General features: G+C 44.1%; 1 protein-coding gene across 1 annotated transcript; it reads right to left on the minus strand.

Annotated features, from left to right (window-relative positions):
- Positions 1 to 42: 42 nt before the first annotated feature.
- On the minus strand, positions 43 to 20,088 carry mtif2 (mitochondrial translational initiation factor 2). Its single transcript, XM_058780344.1, has 14 exons — positions 19,902 to 20,088; positions 19,151 to 19,301; positions 18,874 to 19,006; positions 10,102 to 10,273; positions 9,864 to 10,024; positions 7,500 to 7,676; positions 5,616 to 5,755; positions 5,060 to 5,184; positions 4,753 to 4,957; positions 3,499 to 3,751; positions 3,148 to 3,288; positions 1,040 to 1,204; positions 526 to 666; positions 43 to 437 (listed from the first exon to the last, which is right to left on the minus strand). The coding sequence occupies exons 2-14, from the start codon at positions 19,289 to 19,291 to the stop codon at positions 265 to 267; spliced, it is 2,127 nt and encodes a 708-aa protein (XP_058636327.1). The 5' UTR covers positions 19,292 to 19,301; positions 19,902 to 20,088; the 3' UTR covers positions 43 to 264.
- Between the last annotated feature and the right edge of the window lie 284 nt (positions 20,089 to 20,372).

Consider the following 20,372-nt stretch of genomic DNA (forward strand, 5'->3'; position numbering starts at 1 on the left):
ATTCAATTTATTACAAAAGCTATATTGTGCGATAAGTTTAAATATATGAAATATCTATGAAGTAGGATGAAAATCATAATACTTTTCAAAGAACAATTTTTGAAAATGTGACTCTTCCTCATTTTTATTTACATTACAAGATACATTATGTACACTTATTTCAGTCCTGATATCTAGAGTCAAAATGAAGACAATCAAATTTTTTTGTAGGTTTGCTACAGCAAATCTTATTACAGCTACTGCATAGTATACTGATGCAGTCCCTTAAAATCCTGGATCCCAAGAAATTTTCTGTTTGATCTCAGAATTACTGTAACAAATAATTTCATCCCCAGGTCTGTATTCAAGTTCTTCGTTATTTAGAGAAAGGCCACATTCCATGCCTGTCTTTACTGTCAGAACATCATCCTTCAGATGTTTCAGTGTTGTCACGGATCCTGAAAGAGGAAACAAATGCATGAAAAAAAAAAAAAATATATATATATAATAGCATGCATTTAACACAGCTAACTGGCATAGGTTTACCTTCCCAGAGAATGTTTCTCCCTCGAATAAGTCTGAATTTCATATTTTTGTCCAGTTGGCCCTTCTGAACTCTACAGCCAGCCACTGGGATCTTCTTTTTCCCAAGCGTCACATCAAACATGGCCAGAACCGAGGCTTCCCCTGAAGTGCAAGGGAGAAAACACAACGTTCAAGGGCAAGAAAGACAGCCAATCTCATTCTTTCATTTACACAGCACTAGTTTAAGTTTGAGTCAGTGTCTTGTCAGCAGGCCCTCATGGAGTCTCCACCTGCAGAACTGTGATGTTCATTTCACAGAAGTATTTTGACTAATTGTTCATGCTTTCAGTTACCAATGTTGTCTGTGGCACTCTCGGCTCCATTTAACACATTTTACCATGTTTGTTTCAATCTACAGATCAAAATCAGGGCAGGAAAGTCTGTATATATTATATCTGGGCCTGGTTGTAAGAGAAGCATGACTGGTGAAGCGATTTAAAATCAACAATATATGTCATATTAAAGTTACACTTACCAATTATATTTTCCTCTGTGTTTGGAGGCAGTTTGCTGCTCAGGTCGTCTTTGAGTTCGTCTATGAGTTTGTAGATGACTCTGTGTAATCTTAAGGGAATGCCCTTCTTAGCAGCCATCTGCTGAACCGATTTATTTGCAGTGACATTGAACCCATATATGGTTCCTGAACAATGAGGGGGACAAAGAGAGAATTCAAGAAAATGGCCGAAAGTTTGACACTTTGACAAGGCAAACAAAAAATTAAAACAATAGTTAATTTAAGGGCTCTAAATCAGTGGTAATCAAGGATGGTATTTGAAAGTCTTCAAGATATTTGAAAGACTGGTTTTGGCTTATCTGAAGGACATCATGCAGTTTGCCTACAGAGCAAACAGGTCTGTGGATGATGCAGTCAACATGGGACTGCACTACATCCTGCAACAAGACAGACCAGGGACTTATGTGAGGATCCTGTTTGTAGACTTCAGCTCCGCTTTTAGCACCATCATCGCATCACTCCTCCAGCCAAAATTAACTCAGCTATCCATCCCCACCTCTGTCTTGTCAGTGGATCACCAGCTTCCTGACAGACAGACAGGCAGCAGCTAGTAAAGCTTGGAAAATTCTCATCCAGCACCCGTACGATCAGCACTGGTGCCCCCCAGGGTTGCGTCCTCTCCCCACTGCTCTTCTCCCTCTACTACACCAAAGACTGCACATCTAAAGACCCCTCTGTCAAGCTCCTAAAGTTTGCAGATGACACCACAGTCATCGGCTTCATTCAAGACTGTGACGAGTCTGCTTACAGACAGGAGGTTAAGGAGCTGGCTGTCTGGTGCAGTCTTAACAACCTGGAGCTTAACACGCTCAAAACTGTGGAGATGATCGTGGAGAAACCCCCCTGCTCTCCCCCCACTCACCATCATGAACAGCACTGTGACTGCAGTGGAGTCATTCAGATTCCTGGGACAATCACATTGAGTCCATTGTGAAAAAGGCCCAGCAGAGGCTGTACTGCCTTCGCCAGCTGAGGAAGTTCAACCTGCCACAGGAGCTGCTGAAACAGTTCTACTCCGCCATAATTCACTTCAGTAACTGTCTGTTTCAGCTCAGCTACCAAATCTGACCTCAGAAGACTACAGAGGGTAGTCCGGACTGCTGAGCGAATCATTGGTACAACCCTCCCCACTTTCCAAGAACTGTACTTATCCAGAGTGAACAAAAGGGCTGGCAAAATCACTCTGGACCCCTCACATCCAGCACACTCCCTCTTTGAACTGTTGCCATCTGGTTGACGCTACAGAGCTCTGAGCACCAGAACGACCAGCACAGGAACAGTTTCTTCCCTCAGGCAATCCATCTCATGAACACTTGACAATAAACGTGGAACACACAACACTATAATACATTATTATTTAACACACATACTTATTTACATTTCAAATTTGCACATATCATACCTGTACATACATAATTGTCTATATTATATATTGTGTTTTTGCTATTTTGTACATTGTCTATTTTGTATATTTGGATATTATTCTTTTTATTATCTGTGTCCTGTCCTGTCGCTGTCATTCTGTTGCACTGTGGAGCTTCTGTCACTATAACAAATTCCTTGTACGTATAAACATACCTGGCAATAAAGCTCATTCTCATATTTCTGGTAATTTTGCTGTAATTACAAAGCTGCTCATTTTCAAACTTTCATAGTTACAGAAACTATGAGTGGCAGCATATAAAAAAAAATAATAATAATTAAATTCCATAACTCTAGAAGTAACTGAATGTTCTTGTTTTATGCTTTTTATTACTAATATATTTTCACATTTCTATAACTATGAAAGTATAATTGATAACATTCCAGTCATTTGTGATTGCTTTTTTTATTATGATTACTGTTTTACTCACAAATAGCAATTTCTACTCTATGATTTAGCTTTTATCTTGTTTTTTTAAGCTGTTATAGCTTATTTCAAATTATTAATTTTTTTTTTATTTTACAGCACTTGGAAGTGTGTGGAAGTCCCCCAGGGGGTCTCTGGTTGAGAATCACTGATTTGAAATTCAAATGAAACTTGAATGAAAGCAGCGATTTCTTTTCCATTGGCTGTTGAGGATTCCTACCTGAGAACGTCTCTGCCAAGTTAACGTCTCTTTCTGAGATGTCGCCCACACCAAAATGAACAACATCCAACTCACACTGGTCATCAGCATCGTAATTTTCCAGGATGTTCAAAATAGCCTCTACTGAGCCATCAACATCACCTTAAAAAAAAAGACCAGCCAGTCACACCAAATGTATAAATAATATAGGGAGGAACTTCATTTCGTCCATCATGATATAATATTATTGTCACCATTATATTATATTAAGTCACTATGAAATGGAAATTCTCCTTCTCTATTTTCTGATTATAAAACAGTTTTCGCTAAAATGATCAAACTCTTCTTGAAGCAGAGGATCTGTCACCTCACCTTTGATGATGATGGGCAGTCTGAGTTCCTCTATCTTGGTTTTTTCACTGACCCTGTGGGAGAGTTTGTGTTTGTTGGCCCGGTACAGGGCCGCCCTCCTCTGTCTCCAGGAGAGATGGGCCATGCTCTCCCTGTCCTTCTTATAGCCCTCCTGATGCTGCTTCTGCTTGGCTTCGATGGCCTGCTGGTCTTCTTTCAACTTGTCCTGCTCTTCCATGTAGCTGCGCCACTCCACCACCTCACGGGCCCTTTGCTGAGAGAGAAAAAAAAAAAAAAGTTCTATGTGAACTATGCCAGCATGGAGTCATAACCATGCCAGTCATAATATATCACACTACTGGTTAAAAGTTTAGAATCAATAAGATTTAATGCTTCTGAAAGTTGTCTCTTATGCTCACAAAGGCTGCATTTATTTGATTAAAAAAAATACAGTAAAAACAGTAAATTGTGAAATATTATTACAATTTAAAATAACTGTTTTCTATGCGAATGTATTTCAAAATGTAATTTATTCCTGTGATCAAAGCTGAATTTTCTGCATAATTACTTTAGTCTTCAGTGTCACATGATCCTTCAGAAATCATTCTAATATGCTGATTTGAGGCTCAAGAATTTTTTATAAATAGCAAACGTTAAAAATAGTTTTTGCTGTTTAATATTTTTGTTGAAACTGTGAAATAGCTGTTCAAAAGTTTGGTGTAAGATAAAAAAAAATAATACTTTTATTCAGCAAGATGCATTAAATTGATCAAAAGTAACACTAAAGAGATTTATAATGCTACAAATTATTCCTGTTTCAAGATTCTGATTTTTTAAAGTTCTATTCATTAAAGAATTCTGAAAAAAGTATAACAGTTTCCACAAGAATTAAGCAGTTTTAAAAGAATTAAGCAGGATTAAACTGCCTTTAACATTAGAAATAAATGTTTCTTGAGCAGAAAATCAGCATATTAGATTTCTGAAGGATCATGTGACACTAAAGTAATGATGCTAAGAGTTCAGCTTTGCATCAGGAATAAATGACATTCAAAATATATTAGCAGAAAACAGTTATTTTAAATAGTAATAATATTTCACAATATTACTGTATTTTTGATCAAATAAATGCAGCCTTGGTTGTGAGCATAAGAGAATTTTCAAAAACATTTAAAAATCTTACTGATTCCAAATTTTTGACCAGTAGTGTATAACATATATCATACAAAATGCTACAAAAGTGTAGAATATGGCTCTCTAAAAAAGTTTATAAGATACCTCTGATTCCACCTCCAGGATCTCCTCGCCAGCAGAGGGAAGATCTTTCCAACCAACGATCTCCACAGGGATGCTAGGTCCAGCCTCACTCACGGCCTGATTAAACTCATCAAACATGAAGCGCACTTTAGCCCAGCACTTTCCTGCCACCAGCGTACAGCCCTTCCTCAGAGTGCCGCGCTGGATGATGGCTGTGGTAACCGGCCTGTGGAAACACAACAGCTGATGGGAAAATCCTTATGATATAATATAAAGTGTAGTTCTTATGGACCTCTGACACTGTAGGGATGTCTTTGTTTGCACTCACCCTTTGCCTTTGTCTGGGCGGCTCTCGATGACCGTCCCCTCCACCAGGCCTGTGGGGTCGCCCTTCAGCTCCAGGACCTCTGCCAGTGTCACTGTGGCTTCAACCAGCTCTAATAAATTGTCCCCCTGCAGAGAAATTACACACTAATAGCTGCCATATTCACATATAATAATTCCAATGGCATGTGGTGCGGTACCACTGTCACAAAACTACATACAGAGAGTGAACAAATATTAATATTGACAAATCCCTGTCACTCTGTAAACAAGAAGACTCTACAAAAACATGCGTATTTTTAAGTGTTATTGTATTAGATGCTAAAATAGATCAAAAATGGCAATTATTTTCAAGGGATAAAGCACGCTTTCATTTTTTTTTTCAAAAGCAAAGTATTATTAATATTATTACTGCCTCTGGTTAGTCTCCTAGAACTAACTTATATCCAGAAATCACTTCGACAACACTTGGTTCATTTGTTTTGCTATTATGTGATTATTATCTAATAACATAAACATTTTTTAAAGGTGGCATAAGATATTATGCAGGACCATGGTACCTTTAATGCAGACACGTGGATGGCCTGTATTTCCCCACCAAACTCCTCACAGACAACATCATGGCATACAAGCCCCTCTTTCACGCGTTGGGGGTCGGCTTGAGGTTTATCACATTTATTCACAGCAATGATAATCGGCACTGCAGATCACACACAGTATTATGATAAATACAAAAAATTGGTACATTATATATATATACATATATATATATACAGTGCAAAAAAGTATTTAGTCAGCCACCAATTGTGCAAGTTCTCCCACGTAAAAAGATGAGAGAGGCCTGTAATTTTCATCATAGGTATACCTCAACTATGAGAGACAAAATGAGAAAAAAAAAAATCCAGAAAATCACATTGTAGTATTTTTAAAGAATTTATTTGCAAATTATGGTGGAAAATAAGTATTTGGTCAATAACAAAATTTAATCTCAATACTTTGTTATATACCCTTTGTTGGCAATGACAGAGGTCAAACGTTTTCTGTAAGTCTTTTCACACTGTTGCTGGTATTTTGGCCCATTCCTCCATGCAGATCTCCTCTAGAGCAGTAATGTTTTCGGGCTGTCGCTGGGCAACACGGACTTTCAACTCCCTCCAAAGATTTTCGATGGGGTTGAGATCTGGAGACTGGCTAGGCCACTCCAGGACCTTGAAATGCTTCTTATGAAGCCACTCCTTCGTTGCCGGGCGGTGTGTTTGGGATTATTGTCATGCTGAAAGACCCAACCAACGTTTCATCTTCAATGCCCTTGCTGATGGAAGGAGGTTTTCACTCAAAATCTCACGATACATGGCCCCATTCATTCTTTCGTTTACACGGATCAGTCGTCCTGGTCCCTTTGCAGAAAAACAGCCCCAAAGCAGCTTCACCCCCATGCTTCACAGTAGGTATGGTGTTCTTTGGATGCAACTCAGCATTCTTTTTCCTCCAAACATGACAAGTTGAGTTTTTACCAAAAAGTTCTATTTTGGTTTCATCTGATTCTCCCAATCCTCTTCTGGATCATCCAAATGCTCTCTAGCAAATTTCAGACGGGCCGGACATGTACTGGCTTAAGCAGGGGGACACGTCTGGCACTGCAGGATTTGAGTCCCTGGCGGCGCAGTGTGTTACTGATGGTAGCCTTTGTTACTTTGGTCCCAGCTCTCTGCAGGTCATTCACTAGGTCCCCCCATGTGGTTCTGGGATTTTTGCTCACAGTTCTTGTGATCATTTTGACCCCACGGGGTGAGATCTTGTGTGGAGCCCCAGATCAAGGGAGATTATCAGTGGTCTTGTATGTCTTCCATTTTCTAATAATTGCTCCCACAGTTGATTTCTTCACACCAAGCTGCTTACCTATTGCAGATTCAGTCTTCCCAGCCTGGTGCAGGTCTACAATTTTGTTTCTGGTGTCCTTTGACAGCTCTTTGGTCTTGGCCATGGTGGAGTTTGGAGTTGGACTGTTTGAGGTTGTGGACAGGTGTCTTTTATACTGATAACGAGTTCAAACAGATGCCATTAATACAGGTAACGAGTGGAGGACAGAGGAGCCTCTTAAAGAAGAAGTTACAGGTCTGTGAGAGCCAGAAATCTTGCTTGTTTGTAGGTGACCAAATACTTATTTTACCGAGGAATTTACCAATTAATTCTTTAAAAATCCTACAATGTGATTTTCTAGATTTTGTTTTCTCATTTTGTCTCTCATAGTTGAGGTATACCTATGCCCCACTGTATATATATATATATATATATATATATATATATATATATATATATATATATATATATATATATATATATATAGGTAAAAACAATAAAATAAATGTAAAAACATTTATATAAAATAGGATTGCATTTATTATCATTGTACTTTCAATCATAATTTATAAACAGCATATTACCTTTGGCTTTTTTGGCATGTTGTATGGACTCAATAGTCTGATTCATCACACCATCATCAGCTGCAACCACCAGGATGACTATATCAGTGACCATGGCTCCACGCGCCCGCATGGCAGAAAACGCTGCATGACCAGGTGTGTCCAGAAAAGTGATCCTCTCACCTGAGGGCAGCTGAACTGAACAGCAAAAAGGCTTGTTTGGTCACAAAATTGCTTTACTTAGCACAGTGGATGCCAAAAAGAACAGCACATATTATTGGGAAATTATTGCTTGTTTTCAAAAAACCTACTTTTTGTCTTAAACTTCTATATGTCTTAAACCTACTATTTGCTCCCTCAGAGAGCAAAGCTTTGATATTCATGATGTACTCTTTTTCTTTTCACTCTCCAACATATTTTTAAGAAGACGTGGGTTATAAAAATCAAAATTTGCATTGGGGTATAATTTGGAAAAAGTGAATATTTTGAATTCACGACAATTGCATTTGAAAAATAATAAGTTTCAGCCAGTAAAGAAACTGTATGACCATTTAAATACTGTAATAAATATTCATTTGTATCAAAGCATATAATAGTAATTTGAATACCAATTAATTTAAAAAATATACAACAATGACGAAACAGCTCAGAAAACAGAAAAAATCGTATCGTTCATTTTTAATCATTAACTGAATAGGCTACATTGTGTGACAGCAGCAACAGATTTGAGTACTGATCTCCAGCATTGCATTTTTGCTACACTTATACGTACTTTATAAATAGATAAATTTGTTCCAAAAGTGTTGAGAATTGGGTTTGTGCCATGTGCTATCACCATTTTGTGTCACTTCAACAAGCAGTGGCAATTACATACACATTTTTTTACAACCAAAACTTTTGCTTGATAAAATTCAGGTGTCAGCCACTGTTATGTGTGGTTATTACTAATCTTTAGTGAAAATGAGGAGGTATTATTTAATCGCTTTAAACAAATTATACAGGTGCATCTCAATAAATTAGAATGTCGTGGAAAAGTTCATTTATTTCAGTAATTCAACTCAAATTGTGAAACTCGTGTATTAAATAAATTCAATGCACACAGACTGAAGTAGTTTAAGTCTTTGGTTCTTTTAATTGTGATGATTTTGGCTCACATTTAACAAAAACCCACCAATTCACTATCTCAACAAATTACAATATGGTGACATGCCAATCAGCTAATCAACTCAAAACACCTGCAAAGGTTTCCTGAGCCTTCAAAATGGTCTCTCAGTTTGGTTCACTATGCTACACAATCATGGGGAAGACTGCTGATCTGCTGTAAGCCACAAACATTCATTGCCAAAGAAGCTGGCTGTTCACAGAGTGCTGTATCCAAGCATGTTAACAGAAAGTTGAGTGGAAGGAAAAAGTGTTGAAGAAAAAGATGCACAACCAACCGAGAGAACCGCGGCCTTATGAGGATTGTCAAGCAAAATCGATTCAAGAATTTGGGTGAACTTCACAAGGAATGGACTGAGGCTGGGGTCAAGGCATCAAGAGCCACCACACACAGACGTGTAAAGGAATTTGGCTACAGTTGGCGTATTCCTCTTGTTAAGCCACTCCTGAACCACAGACAACGTCAGAGGCATCTTACCTGGGCTAAGGACAAGAAGAACTGGACTGTTGCCCGGTGGTCCAAAGTCCTTTTTTCAGATGAGAGCAAGTTTTGTATTTCATTTGGAAACCAAGGTCCTGGAGTCTGGAGGAAGGGTGGAGAAGCTCATAGCCCAAGTTGCTTGAAGTCCAGTGTTAAGTTTCCACAGTCTGTGATGATTTGGGGTGCAATGTCATCTGCTGGTGTTGGTCCATTGTGTTTTTTGAAAACCAAAGTCACTGCACTCGTTTACCAAGAAATTTTAAGAAATGTCAAAGAAACCTGGGCTTCCATACCACCTCAGCAGAGCCACAAACTGATCACCTCCATGCCACGCCGAATTGAGGCAGTAATTAAAGCAAAAGGAGCCCCTACCAAGTATTGAGTACATATACAGTAAATGAACATACTTTCCAGAAGGCCAACAATTCACTAAAAATGTTTTTTTATTGGTCTTATGAAGTATTCTAATTTGTTGAGATAGTGAATTGGTGGGTTTTTGTTAAATGTGAGCCAAAATCATCACAATTAAAAGAGCCAAAGACTTATACTACTTCAGTCTGTGTGCATTGAATTTATTTAATGCACGAGTTTCACAATTTGAGTTGAATTACTGAGTTGAATGAACTTTTCCACGACATTCTAATTTATTGAGAGGCACCTGTATTGTACAATTCTGTTACAATGGGTATCTGAGGATAAACAAAAAATTGTAAATGGCACTGGTATGTTGAGGTGTTCAGTACCCCGAAATGCTCCGATGTGTTGCGTGATTCCCCCCGCCTCCTGAGCAGCGATCTGACTCTTCCTCAGACTGTCCAGCAGGGTGGTCTTTCCATGATCTACATGACCCATGATGGTCACCACTGGAGCTCGAGGAACTAACTGAGTGGAATCTGGGGGAGGTCTGACAACAATTCAAACAGAAATTACAGAAAGGGACAAATTATACACATATAAACTCATTTTTAAAATTGTTCTCACTGTCTCTGGATATCTTTGTTTTCTCTGACTTTGGTTTCTACAAGTTTGGCCCATTTGTGTTTCATTCCCGATCTCTTTACTGCTTCTTTTATCCATTTCTCTTCCAGCACTGTGTCAGGCTCCAACTCGTCCAGATCGACATCTGTATTGAGTAGGGCCTCATAGACATGATCTAAAGATAGAACAACACAGATATACACTACTGTTGTTACCATTTGGGGCCTGTGAGATATTTTATTCTACAGAAATTAATTTTATTCAGCATGGATAGATGAAATTGATCAAAAGTGACAGTAAAAACATTAACAGTGCTACAAAAGATTGCTATTTTCAATAAATGCTGTTATTTTGAACTTTATATTCATCAAAGAATCCTGAAAAAAATCATTACAGTTTCCACAAAAATATGAAGCAGCACAACTGTTTTCAACATTGATGATAATAAGAAATGTTTCTTGAGGAGCAAATCAGCATATTAGAATGATTTCTGAAGGATCGTGTCACACTGAAAACTGGGGTAATGATGCTGAAAATTCAGCTTTGCATTACAGGAATAAATTACATTTTAAAATATATTAAAATTGAAAACAGCTATTTCACAATATTACTGTTCCCTATCGAAGTGTCTCTCGACGTCGCGTACAGCTTTGCTGACGCATTGGGAAAACACCGTTCTCCTTAGAATACTGAAGCCTGATTCGCTTAACGCAATTGCTCTGCAATGGCCAATGGCACCCAAGCGCACGAAAATTGGGGGGCGTGGTGCCCCTTATAACGCAGTGCTTGGCGCCATTTTCCTCAGAATCTTTCTCCTTCACCTCAATTATTTGGAAGCCTCTCCTTCGTCATCGAGTCATCGCAAAAGTGGATAGATGCTCAGTCCTCTTCAATGTTCCGGCGAAGTTGCGATGTCATTCAAACTTTGTTCCTCATGCTTGGGACCTCTAGAGCTCCCAGATGATCATGACTGGTGAGTCTTCTGCCTGAGCCGCGCCCACGCAGAAGCCACCATTGAGGAGCCCAACTGCCCTCACTGCGATGCCATGAGTGTCAGGACTCTCCATAAAAGGATAGCCCTCGTGCTCGGTGACGCGCCTGCCCCACATCTGCCATCCTCTTCCTCCGGGCCGGAGCCGCAGAGAAAGAAGAAACAGCCACTGGTCATGGAAACCAGCACTGCCGGCAGCGAGCCTACGCTGGTGCAACGCCCACGTGCCTCCTGCTCTCCGGACCAACACTCTCCGGTGGTAAACTATCCGGAACCTCAGTTCCACCCCCCGACGAACGTGGGTGATTTTATCTCTTTTGGTGCACCCGAGAGAGAAAACCGCGATGATGAGATGTCCACCGCAGCGTTGGAGTCAGAAGACTGGGCCAGCCAAGTGGAGGAATCCGACTCTCAGAGCAGCGAGATCTACGAGCCTGGTCGCGTAGATCAAGAGCTGCTCCGCATAGTTTCTAAGGCGGTGGAAGAGCTCAATCTAGAGTGGTCCCCTCCCACGGAACCTGAGTGGAACAGGCTGGACGAATGGTTCCTTCAGCCCAGCTGAAGATGCTTACACGCCTAGATGAGCAAGGTCGGGATCCTGAAATCTTCAGGGAGCTTCGCAGCGCTACTGACCTTGCCCTGCGAGCCACTAAGATTACTGCCCAGTCGATCGGCCGTGCCATGGGAAACCTGGTTGTGCTGGACAGGCATCTATGGCTAACGGATATGAAGGATGCAGAGAAGGCCATACTTTTGAACGCTCCCGTCAGTCCTTCAGGGCTTTCCCTCGCGGAACGATTCTCAGATGAAGCATTTCATGTCAAAACGCACCGGTCAGCCACCTCCCGTACGTTCGCGCTCCTCATCCGCTCAGCGCTCCTCTTCTGGAAGAGCAGCAAGAGCCTTCGGTGCTTCCCAAGGACTCGTGGCATCGGCGATTCCCACCTAACAAGCAGCATGGACCCCGCGCATCAGGGAAACCAGCCAAGGATGCCCAGTCACGTTCCTGAGGGACTCCAGGGGAAGAGGAGCCTGAAGCTTGACGGCAGCGATGGCCCAGCAGGAAAAAGAGGCTGTGTTCTTCATGTTCCCCTCGCTTTCCCGCCAGTTGCGGACGGCGAGGACAATAAATTTTGTTCTTTGTTTGTTCCACATGTTTGTGCAATAAAAACCAAACAATCTCACAAAAACAGCTTTTTTCCTCTTCCCGCTGTCACTCATGCTCACATTCTTGACAGCTCGCTGCTGAGTGACAGGGGGCTGTGAATTCCTGTCATGCTGAAACCTCTCTCACAGTTCGCGGAAGCTTGGAGAACGCTACCAGGTATATCAGAGTGGGTGTTGAACACGGTAATAAACGGTTCGCACGCAGACCACTCCGGTTCAATTGCATGGTAACGTCGGAAGTTCAAGCCGCAAACGCTCCAATTCTAAGAGCAGAAATACACAATCTCCTCGCCAAAGGAGCCATGGAGATTGTGTCTCCCGAGGAATGCAAGGCTGGTTTTTACAGCCGCTATTTTTTAGTTCCAAAAAATCTGCCCTATCCTAGATCTGCATCGTTTGAATCGCACTCTAGCAAAACGCTCATTCAAAATGTTTACACTGAAACGAATCCTACCGTTCGTTCAGCCCCGGGACTGGTTTATTTCAGTGACTAAAGGATGCTTATTTCCATATCCCTCGTCACAGGCGTTTTCTGAGATTTGCTTTCGAAAGGATGGCTTATCAATCTTTGGTACTCCACTTTGGCCTCGCCTTGGCTCCATGCACTTTTACCAAGTGCATGAACGCAGTCCTCTCCCCTCTTCGATTGATGGGAATACGGGTAACGAACTACCTAGATGACTGGTTAATTATGGCTCCCTCAGTGAGCGAGCTCTGCAACCACAGGAATTTTCTCATCAACCACCTCCAGTGTCTGGGGCTCGCGATCAATGCACAAAAAAGCCAGCTGCAACCCACGCAGAATATTCCTTTCCTGGGTGTGAGTCTGGATTCTATATCTATGTGAGCGCACCTGCTACCGGAGCGCTCGAGAGCCATCATGAACTCCCTAGCAGTGTTCAAGGAAGGAAAGTCACGCCCCCCGAAGTGCTTTCAGAGAGCTATGGGACTGATGGCAGCCACCTCATCGGTGTGCCGCTTGGGACTGCTTCAGATGCGGCCGTTTCAACTATGGCTAAAAGCATGCGTTCCTGTATCAGCCTGGCACGCAGCCTCGATGCATATATTAATAACGTGCAGATGTTTAGAGACGGGAGTGGACTGGGAGTGGACGCACTTGCTCACCCTTGGCCGAGAGCTCGCAAGTATGCTTTTCCCAAATGGCCCACTCAGCCCTGGTTCCCGGACCTTTTCGAGATGTTATCGAGCCCTCCCTGGCCTATTCCTCTGAGAAGGGACCTCCTCTCCCAGGCGAACAGCTCAATCTGGCACCACAACCCGGCGCTGTGGGACCTGCATGTCTGGCTGCTCAAAGGAGCCCGGCCACTTCAGCATCATTACCTCAGCAAGTGATGAGAAAACATTGGTGCAGCTCGAAGAACATAGATCCAGCGACCTGCTCGGTCTCATTCATTCTGTCATTTTTACAAGAGTGCTTGGATATCGGCCGCACGCCCTCTACGCTCAAAGTATATGTAGCTGCGAACTCATCTTTTCATAATGGAATTGACAAACAGCCAGTTGGCAAGAACGATTTAGGGGTTAAAAAACGGCTCAACCCTCCCCGCCCAACCACAATCCCTGCCTGGGACTTGACTTTGGTCCTGGACGCCCTGACCCTTCTCGGGTCCTTTCAGTGCAGGAAAGCTAAGCAAGGTAAGATCTCTTATTTTTACCACTGCTATTACTCGGCTATTGTGGTTCACACTCTACGGCAGCAATGGGAAGCCCCGCCCCCCTCACTCATGGTGTGGGTTTCCACTAGGTCGGATAGGCTCTTACGTCAGAGTAAGATGGCGTCGGCACCGCCCGCGCTTTTCATCTCTATAATTCTCACCACGGTTATTTTTGTCAAGCCTCTCAAGTTATCCTCTGAAGCACCGAGTTGGTCGCTCACTGCATTTATGCAATGAATCATACATCACCGGCTCTGCAGCCCTTGAATTCACATTGCTTCGTTCCAGGGCACGCTATTGTAATGTGCGGTTTAACTGTGTGCGTTTGCTTCGACAGGACTCGCAATGCACTGTGCCACTTGTAATATTATCTCAGTGTGGGTCCCTCTCGAGCTTTCACAAGACATCACGGAGAATTTCTCCGTTATGGGAACTCCTTCCCTTCAACCTTTCCTGAAGTCCTATTGGCTCACGCCAGTCAAATGACTGGCCAATTGTCGCGAAGCATGCAACTGTATGCAAATACTAACGAGCTCGAGAGGCAGTATAAAATGTGGTGCCCGCGACAATTACGTCAGAATCTTCTACTTCACCTGTTGAATTCATCATGGCTACAGTTTGCAAGATTTGCGCGGGACCAATAGAACCGCCGGATCAACATGATCACTGCGTCGCCTGCCTGGGCCTGGCCCACGCTGAGGCGGCGCTGGACGAGTCCGACTGCGGACATTGCGCGGACCTGCCGGCCCACGTGCTCCGGACCCGCCACGATATGATTTGCGGCCTATTCGGGGTGAGGCCCACCTCTCCTGGTGGCAGGAGCGTCGTCTTGCCGCTCCGCCAAACCCAACGGTCACCCCATTCCCCAGTTTCCTTCCCCGAGGACTGCTTCCACCCTCCTTCCAACATTGGGGAGTTTGTGTCCTTTGGCCAGGAGGATGTCCATTTCGGCTTCGGAGAGGGAGGATTGGGCGGGATCGGAGCACGATCAGACAGACAGCTCGGGGTCCCGAGACCTCCAAGAGGAGCTCATGAGGGTTCTGTCAAAGGCTGTCCAGGAGTTGGAGCTTACCTGGAGTCCTCCAGAGGAGCCTGCCAGGAGTAAGCTCGACTCATGGTATTTCAGGTCCACACGGAAAGCTGACTCGAGGGCGTCGGTCCCCTTCTTTCCAGACGTACACGAGCAGCTGGTGAAAACGGGGTCTGCGCCCCAATCGGCGTGCGTCCAATCGGCCACACAGGCCATCTTTTCCCACGTGGATGGGGCGGAGGCCCACGGGTACGTGCGCTCTCCCCCTGTCGAAGAGACCTCGCTAATAAAGCGTATGCCTCTGATGGTGAGGCGGCTTCCGCGCTGCACGCCATGGCGGTGCTGCAGGTTTTTCAGGCAAAGCTCCTGCAGGCGGCGGAGGGTGGAGTTCTCACTGCGGAGGCTGTTAAGGATCCAGCTGCTAAAGCCGTTATCCCAGTTCCTGAACGCATGGGAAATTATTCCGGGGATCTCGCGCTGGCTACTCGGTGTGATAAAGCGTGGGTATACCCTTCAATTCAGACGCAGACCACCCCATTTCAACGGCGTGGTGCGGTCTCTAACATTGCCTCGAAACGCCCTGGTTCCCCTGGGATTGGTGACGTCGCGCGTTGTGGTCACGATGGACGCATCGACTCGCGGCTGGGGAGCAGTGTGCGAGGGCATGCCGGCTTGGGGTCTGTGGTCAGAACCTCTGAGCCGGTGGCACATAAACCGCTTGGAGCGGGAAGCTGTGTTCTTAGCTCTAAAGGATTTTCGGCCGCAGCTGGAACAGCGGCATGTACTGATTCGCACCGACAACATGTCCGTGGTCTCGTACATAAATCACCAAGGAGGCGTTCGCTCCAGGGCTTTGTACAAGCAGGCAGTGAGTCTCCTGCTATGGGCGGACCGACACTTTCTCTCCATCAGGGCAGCGCACATCCCCGGTCTCCTGAACCACAGGGCGGACATGCTTTCGAGGAGAGTGGAGGTTGCACCCCGAGTCGGTTCGGATGATTTGGACTCGCTACGGGAGAGCGGAGGTGGATCTGTTCGCCACGAGCGAGTATGCGCACTGCCCGCTGTTCTTCTCCCTGTCTCACTCCCCGCTGAAGGGGGACACTCTGACATCGCACTGGCCAGCAGCCAGGCTGTATGCGTTTCCTCCGATCAAGATATTGCCACTGGTGCTATGCAAGATCAGGGAGGAGGGGGCTTCGATGATACTCATCGCCCCAAACTGGCCGAACCAGCCTTGGTTCCCGGACCTGACAGAGCTGCTGGTGGCGCCGCCCTGGCCGATCCCCATCAGAAAGGATCTGCTCGGTGTGGCAGCCGAACCCGGAGTTGTGGAGCCTTCATGTGTGGCTGCTTCGGGGATATCAGAGGAGCTGAGCACCCTGCATTCTTGTATGCTCGACACGCTCACGGAGGCGTGGGCACCCTCTACGAGGCGTTTGTATGCTCTGAAATGGGGAGTGTTTGTGAAATGGTGCAGTCATGTTCATATCGACCCGGCTACGTGCTCTGTGTTGGATGTTCTGCGGTTTATGTGGCAGCTATTGCCTCGTTTCGTTCCCCGCTGGGTGGGCAATCGATCGGGAGGCACGCGCTGGTGGTTTTTCTCAAGGGAGCGAGGAGATTGCATCCTCCGCGTCCGCTTTCAGTTCCGCCCCCGGGACCTAGAGGTGGTGTTAAGAGCTCTTTCACAGCCACTATTCGAGCCTTTGGCATCCGTTGATTTGAAGGAGCTATCTCTCAAAACTGCACTTCTTCTTGCCCTCGCTTCGGCTAAGCGCATAGGGGATTTACACGTGTTTTCTGTGAACAGCGACTGTATTCGCTTCGGACCCGGTGACTGCAGCGTCACTCTCTGGCCGAGACCGGGCTACGTGCTTAAATCACTATCTACCCCCTTCAGAACGCAGACTGTTTCGTTGTCTGCCCTGTCTTCTGAGTCATCGACCTCGTGTGATGCGGACGCTCAGACTTCGGTGTGCCCCGTCAGGGCTTTGAGGATTTACATCGAGCGTTCGGCCAGCTTTCGGCAATCTGACCAGCTTTTCGTGTGCTACGGTGGTTGTGTGAAGGGCCGGGCCGTTTCAAAACAGAGGCTTTCCCATTGGATTGTGGACGCTGTCACGGCTGCTTATACGAGCCGAGGTTTGGAATGCCCTCTGCACATTGGGGCCCACTCAACAAGGGCTATCGCCTCCTCCTGGGCATGGTCGAGAGGTATGTCTATTCAGGATATATGCTTTGCAGCCGGCTGGTCTTCTCAGAATACCTTCGCCAGGTTTTACAAGCTGGACGTTCAGTCCTTAGCCTCCCAAGTGTTGTCGGCGAGTGACTGATTTATGTTTGCTACCTCTATTGTGGTACATGTGTCTTGCTGCCTTGCACAGTAATTACTCTGCGCAGCCTTCTTGCTATCGTTGTTGTTGTCTGCCCTGTACTCAGTGCAGCTCCAGTTATTCGTGTCTATTCACTAGTGCTACCATGATCATGTTATGTTTTATGCTGCTTAACACAGCTATCTCTGTGCATCCCCTTACGATACTGTTGTTGTGTCTGTTCTGCCCTGTTTGCAGCACAGCCTGCAATATTATCGACCAGATATGCAAATTTCGTATACCTGGGGTGTAGACGCTCATTGGCTTACCTCCACCTATCAGCTGCGAGCCCGCCTAACAAGCGTCGCTATTGGTGGGAATTATGTGTGTGTGTATTCTCTCTTCGCTGAGTGTGTAACTTGTACAGGCTGCTCGTAGCCTCTCTCACGGCGGGATTGAATATCATTCCCATAACGGAGAAATTCTCCGTGATGTCTCGTGAAAGCTCGAGAGGGAATGTCTCCGGTTACTGTCGTAAACTTGGTTCCCTGAGAGTGGGAACGAGACATCACGGTGTTCGCCGTGCTCGCTGCTCGACCAGCTAAGCGGCGTTCAGTATCCGATTCTGACGTAATTGTCGCGGGCGCCGCATTTTATACTGCCTCTCGAGCTCGTCAGTATTTGCATACGGTTGCATGCTTCGCGACAATTGGCCAGTCATTTGACTTCAGGACTTCAGGAATAGGACTTCAGGAAAGGTTGAAGGGAAGGAGTTCCCATAACGGAGAAATTCTCCGTGATGTCTCGTTCCCACTCTCAGGGAACCGAGGTTACGATAGTAACCGGAGACGTTCTCTTGTTAGTAAGCGCTGACTGCTACCACTTCTATCATTCTTAGACCGTTCATTCTCATTCAGTGACTACCTGGGCCCCGCCCTCCCTTCTAGAGCACGGGGTTTCAACCAGGTCCGCTGACATGCAAATAATATAGAGAACCTTTTCACTTGATTCTGATTGGCTCTAACGAGTCTAGGTCAAAGGATATTCCTGCCTACACGGCGTGTGCCCCTTTTTTCTACTTCAAACTGCATTGTGTCTCTGCTTATAGCCGAAAGACATTTGCAGTAGACACAGCGTGACTGTATACGTTCCCCAATGCATCAGCAAAGCTGTATGCAACGTCGAGAGACACTTTGATAAGGAGCGTCCCCGGTTACTGAACGTAACCTTGGTTCCCTGAGAAGGGAACAAGATGTTACGTTCGTGCCATGTCAACTTTGCTCAGGTCTTACTTTATTATTCAGTCTAAAGATTCTGAGGAAAATGGCGCAAAGCACTGCGGTATAAAGGGCCCCCCAATTTTCGAGCGCTTGGGCGCCATTGGCCATTTCAGGGCAATGGCATTAAGCGAATCAGGCTTCAGTATTCTAAGGAGAAAGGTGCTTCCCCAATGCGTCAGCAAAGCTGTACGCCACGTCTCGTTCCCGTCTCAGGGAACCAAGGTTACGTTCAGTAACCGGGGACGTTTTTAATCCTATTTTTATCTAAATAAATGCAACCTTGGTGAGCATTTGGCCATATCATCATAACACTTACCAATGTCTTTGTTCATGGCCTTGGCGAGTTCTGACACAGTCATTCTCTGTTTGATCTCCACCTCCTGCTTCTGTTGTTTCTCTAGTTTCACTGGTTTGGAGTTCATCTTCTGACCTTTGAACTGGCCCTTATTCTACAGCAGGACAAACACAACACATTCTGCTCAGCACACACAAGGCATCCAAACTATCTGGTTTGCACTGTAATCAGGAATCTTGAATTAATCTTGTCATCTGTTGTGACCCTTCTGATAAGCATTAGCGATTTTGAGACTGACCTGTTTTGCAGTCAGGTGTCGGATTTGCGGGCAGGTGTACGGAGGTCCAGGGGCCCAGGCTGGTGGAGGGGGAAGATGTGGGCTTCCATGATGCCAACAGGACACTGCAGTCCTGCCAATCAAGGCTGCTATCCGCTTCATTGCAGATTTTCTTAAAAAGTTTTTTTTTTTAATGAAGTTTTACAGTTTATATACAGACGTGCAAATATTGCATTAATCCAGGACATTCAATACACATACAGTACAATTTAGAAGACAAATTACTTTAAAATGACAGTTGAAAGGTATCATGAATATCAATATTTAAATAGCTCGTTTTATGCATATGTTATGATTTGACGCAAATTAACCTATTACTAAAGATATTTGGTCCCTATGTACTGTCATACCACGGTACAGTTTTGGTATCAAATGGTAATACCATGATAATTTAATAAAAGCAGTGGCACTGAATGATTACTGTATGTGTCATTGTATTTACATGGTACTCCAGCCAATTCAAAGAACACCATGGTATTACCATTGTACATGCCAAAAGACTTTGTTTTACCACAGTATATGTTCATATAAAATGATATTACCGTGATAAATGTCATAATCATAAAACACACGCTAATACCAAGGCAATTTTTGTATATTTACATACATCTGTAAAGCTGACATTATGTTACAGTACATTATATTATAGTACAGTAGCTCAAGGCAGATTAACAGCATGGTTATTTCCCGTCATTTTACGTTTTCTACTTACTAAATAAGAGGAAGTGCACTCAACACTGTCATCGCTGAATTCATTCAGTATACAGACTTTGAAAGCAGAGGTGTGAAGAAAAAATCAACTTAAGCAAATAATGTCTTAAGTCAGATGTCATTTCTGCTGTAAGGGCGCCGCCATGACAGTGTATCCCACAATGTATTGCGCAGAATGCAGTTCAAAACACAAACACGCGGTGGCGACATGATTACAAAATCCATGGAGCTCTAAAATATTGTCACATAGAAATTAAGTAAAATTAACACGCTCAGAAACATTTAGATAAAAATGCAATATCTAATAGATTATTTATACATGTATTTTTAACTAATCTTATGTACATGCATATCTTGTCTATTGTGTTCATGTGTAATGTCTAGTTGTATTTTTCTTTCTTCTGTGTACTAGAAGCTTCACAAAGTTCTTGTTTGTGCAAGCATACTTTATGTACTTTTTGCTTGTTTTTCC

Source organism: Onychostoma macrolepis, chromosome 06 (genome assembly GCF_012432095.1).
Source record: "Onychostoma macrolepis isolate SWU-2019 chromosome 06, ASM1243209v1, whole genome shotgun sequence".
Taxonomy (NCBI): Eukaryota; Metazoa; Chordata; class Actinopteri; order Cypriniformes; family Cyprinidae; genus Onychostoma; species Onychostoma macrolepis.

Excerpts from the sequence above, each read along its gene's own strand:
- mtif2 (XM_058780344.1), bottom strand. The coding sequence starts at position 19,291 with ATGAAGCGGATAGCAGCCTTGATTGGCAGGACTGCAGTGTCCTGTTGG. Across the intron at positions 10,025-10,101 it reads AACAAAGATATCCAGAGACA|ACCTCCCCCAGATTCCACTC; the intron begins GTGAGAACAATT and ends AATTGTTGTCAG. Across the intron at positions 7,677-9,863 it reads ACACATCGGAGCATTTCGGG|TTCAGCTGCCCTCAGGTGAG; the intron begins GTACTGAACACC and ends TTTGCTGTTCAG.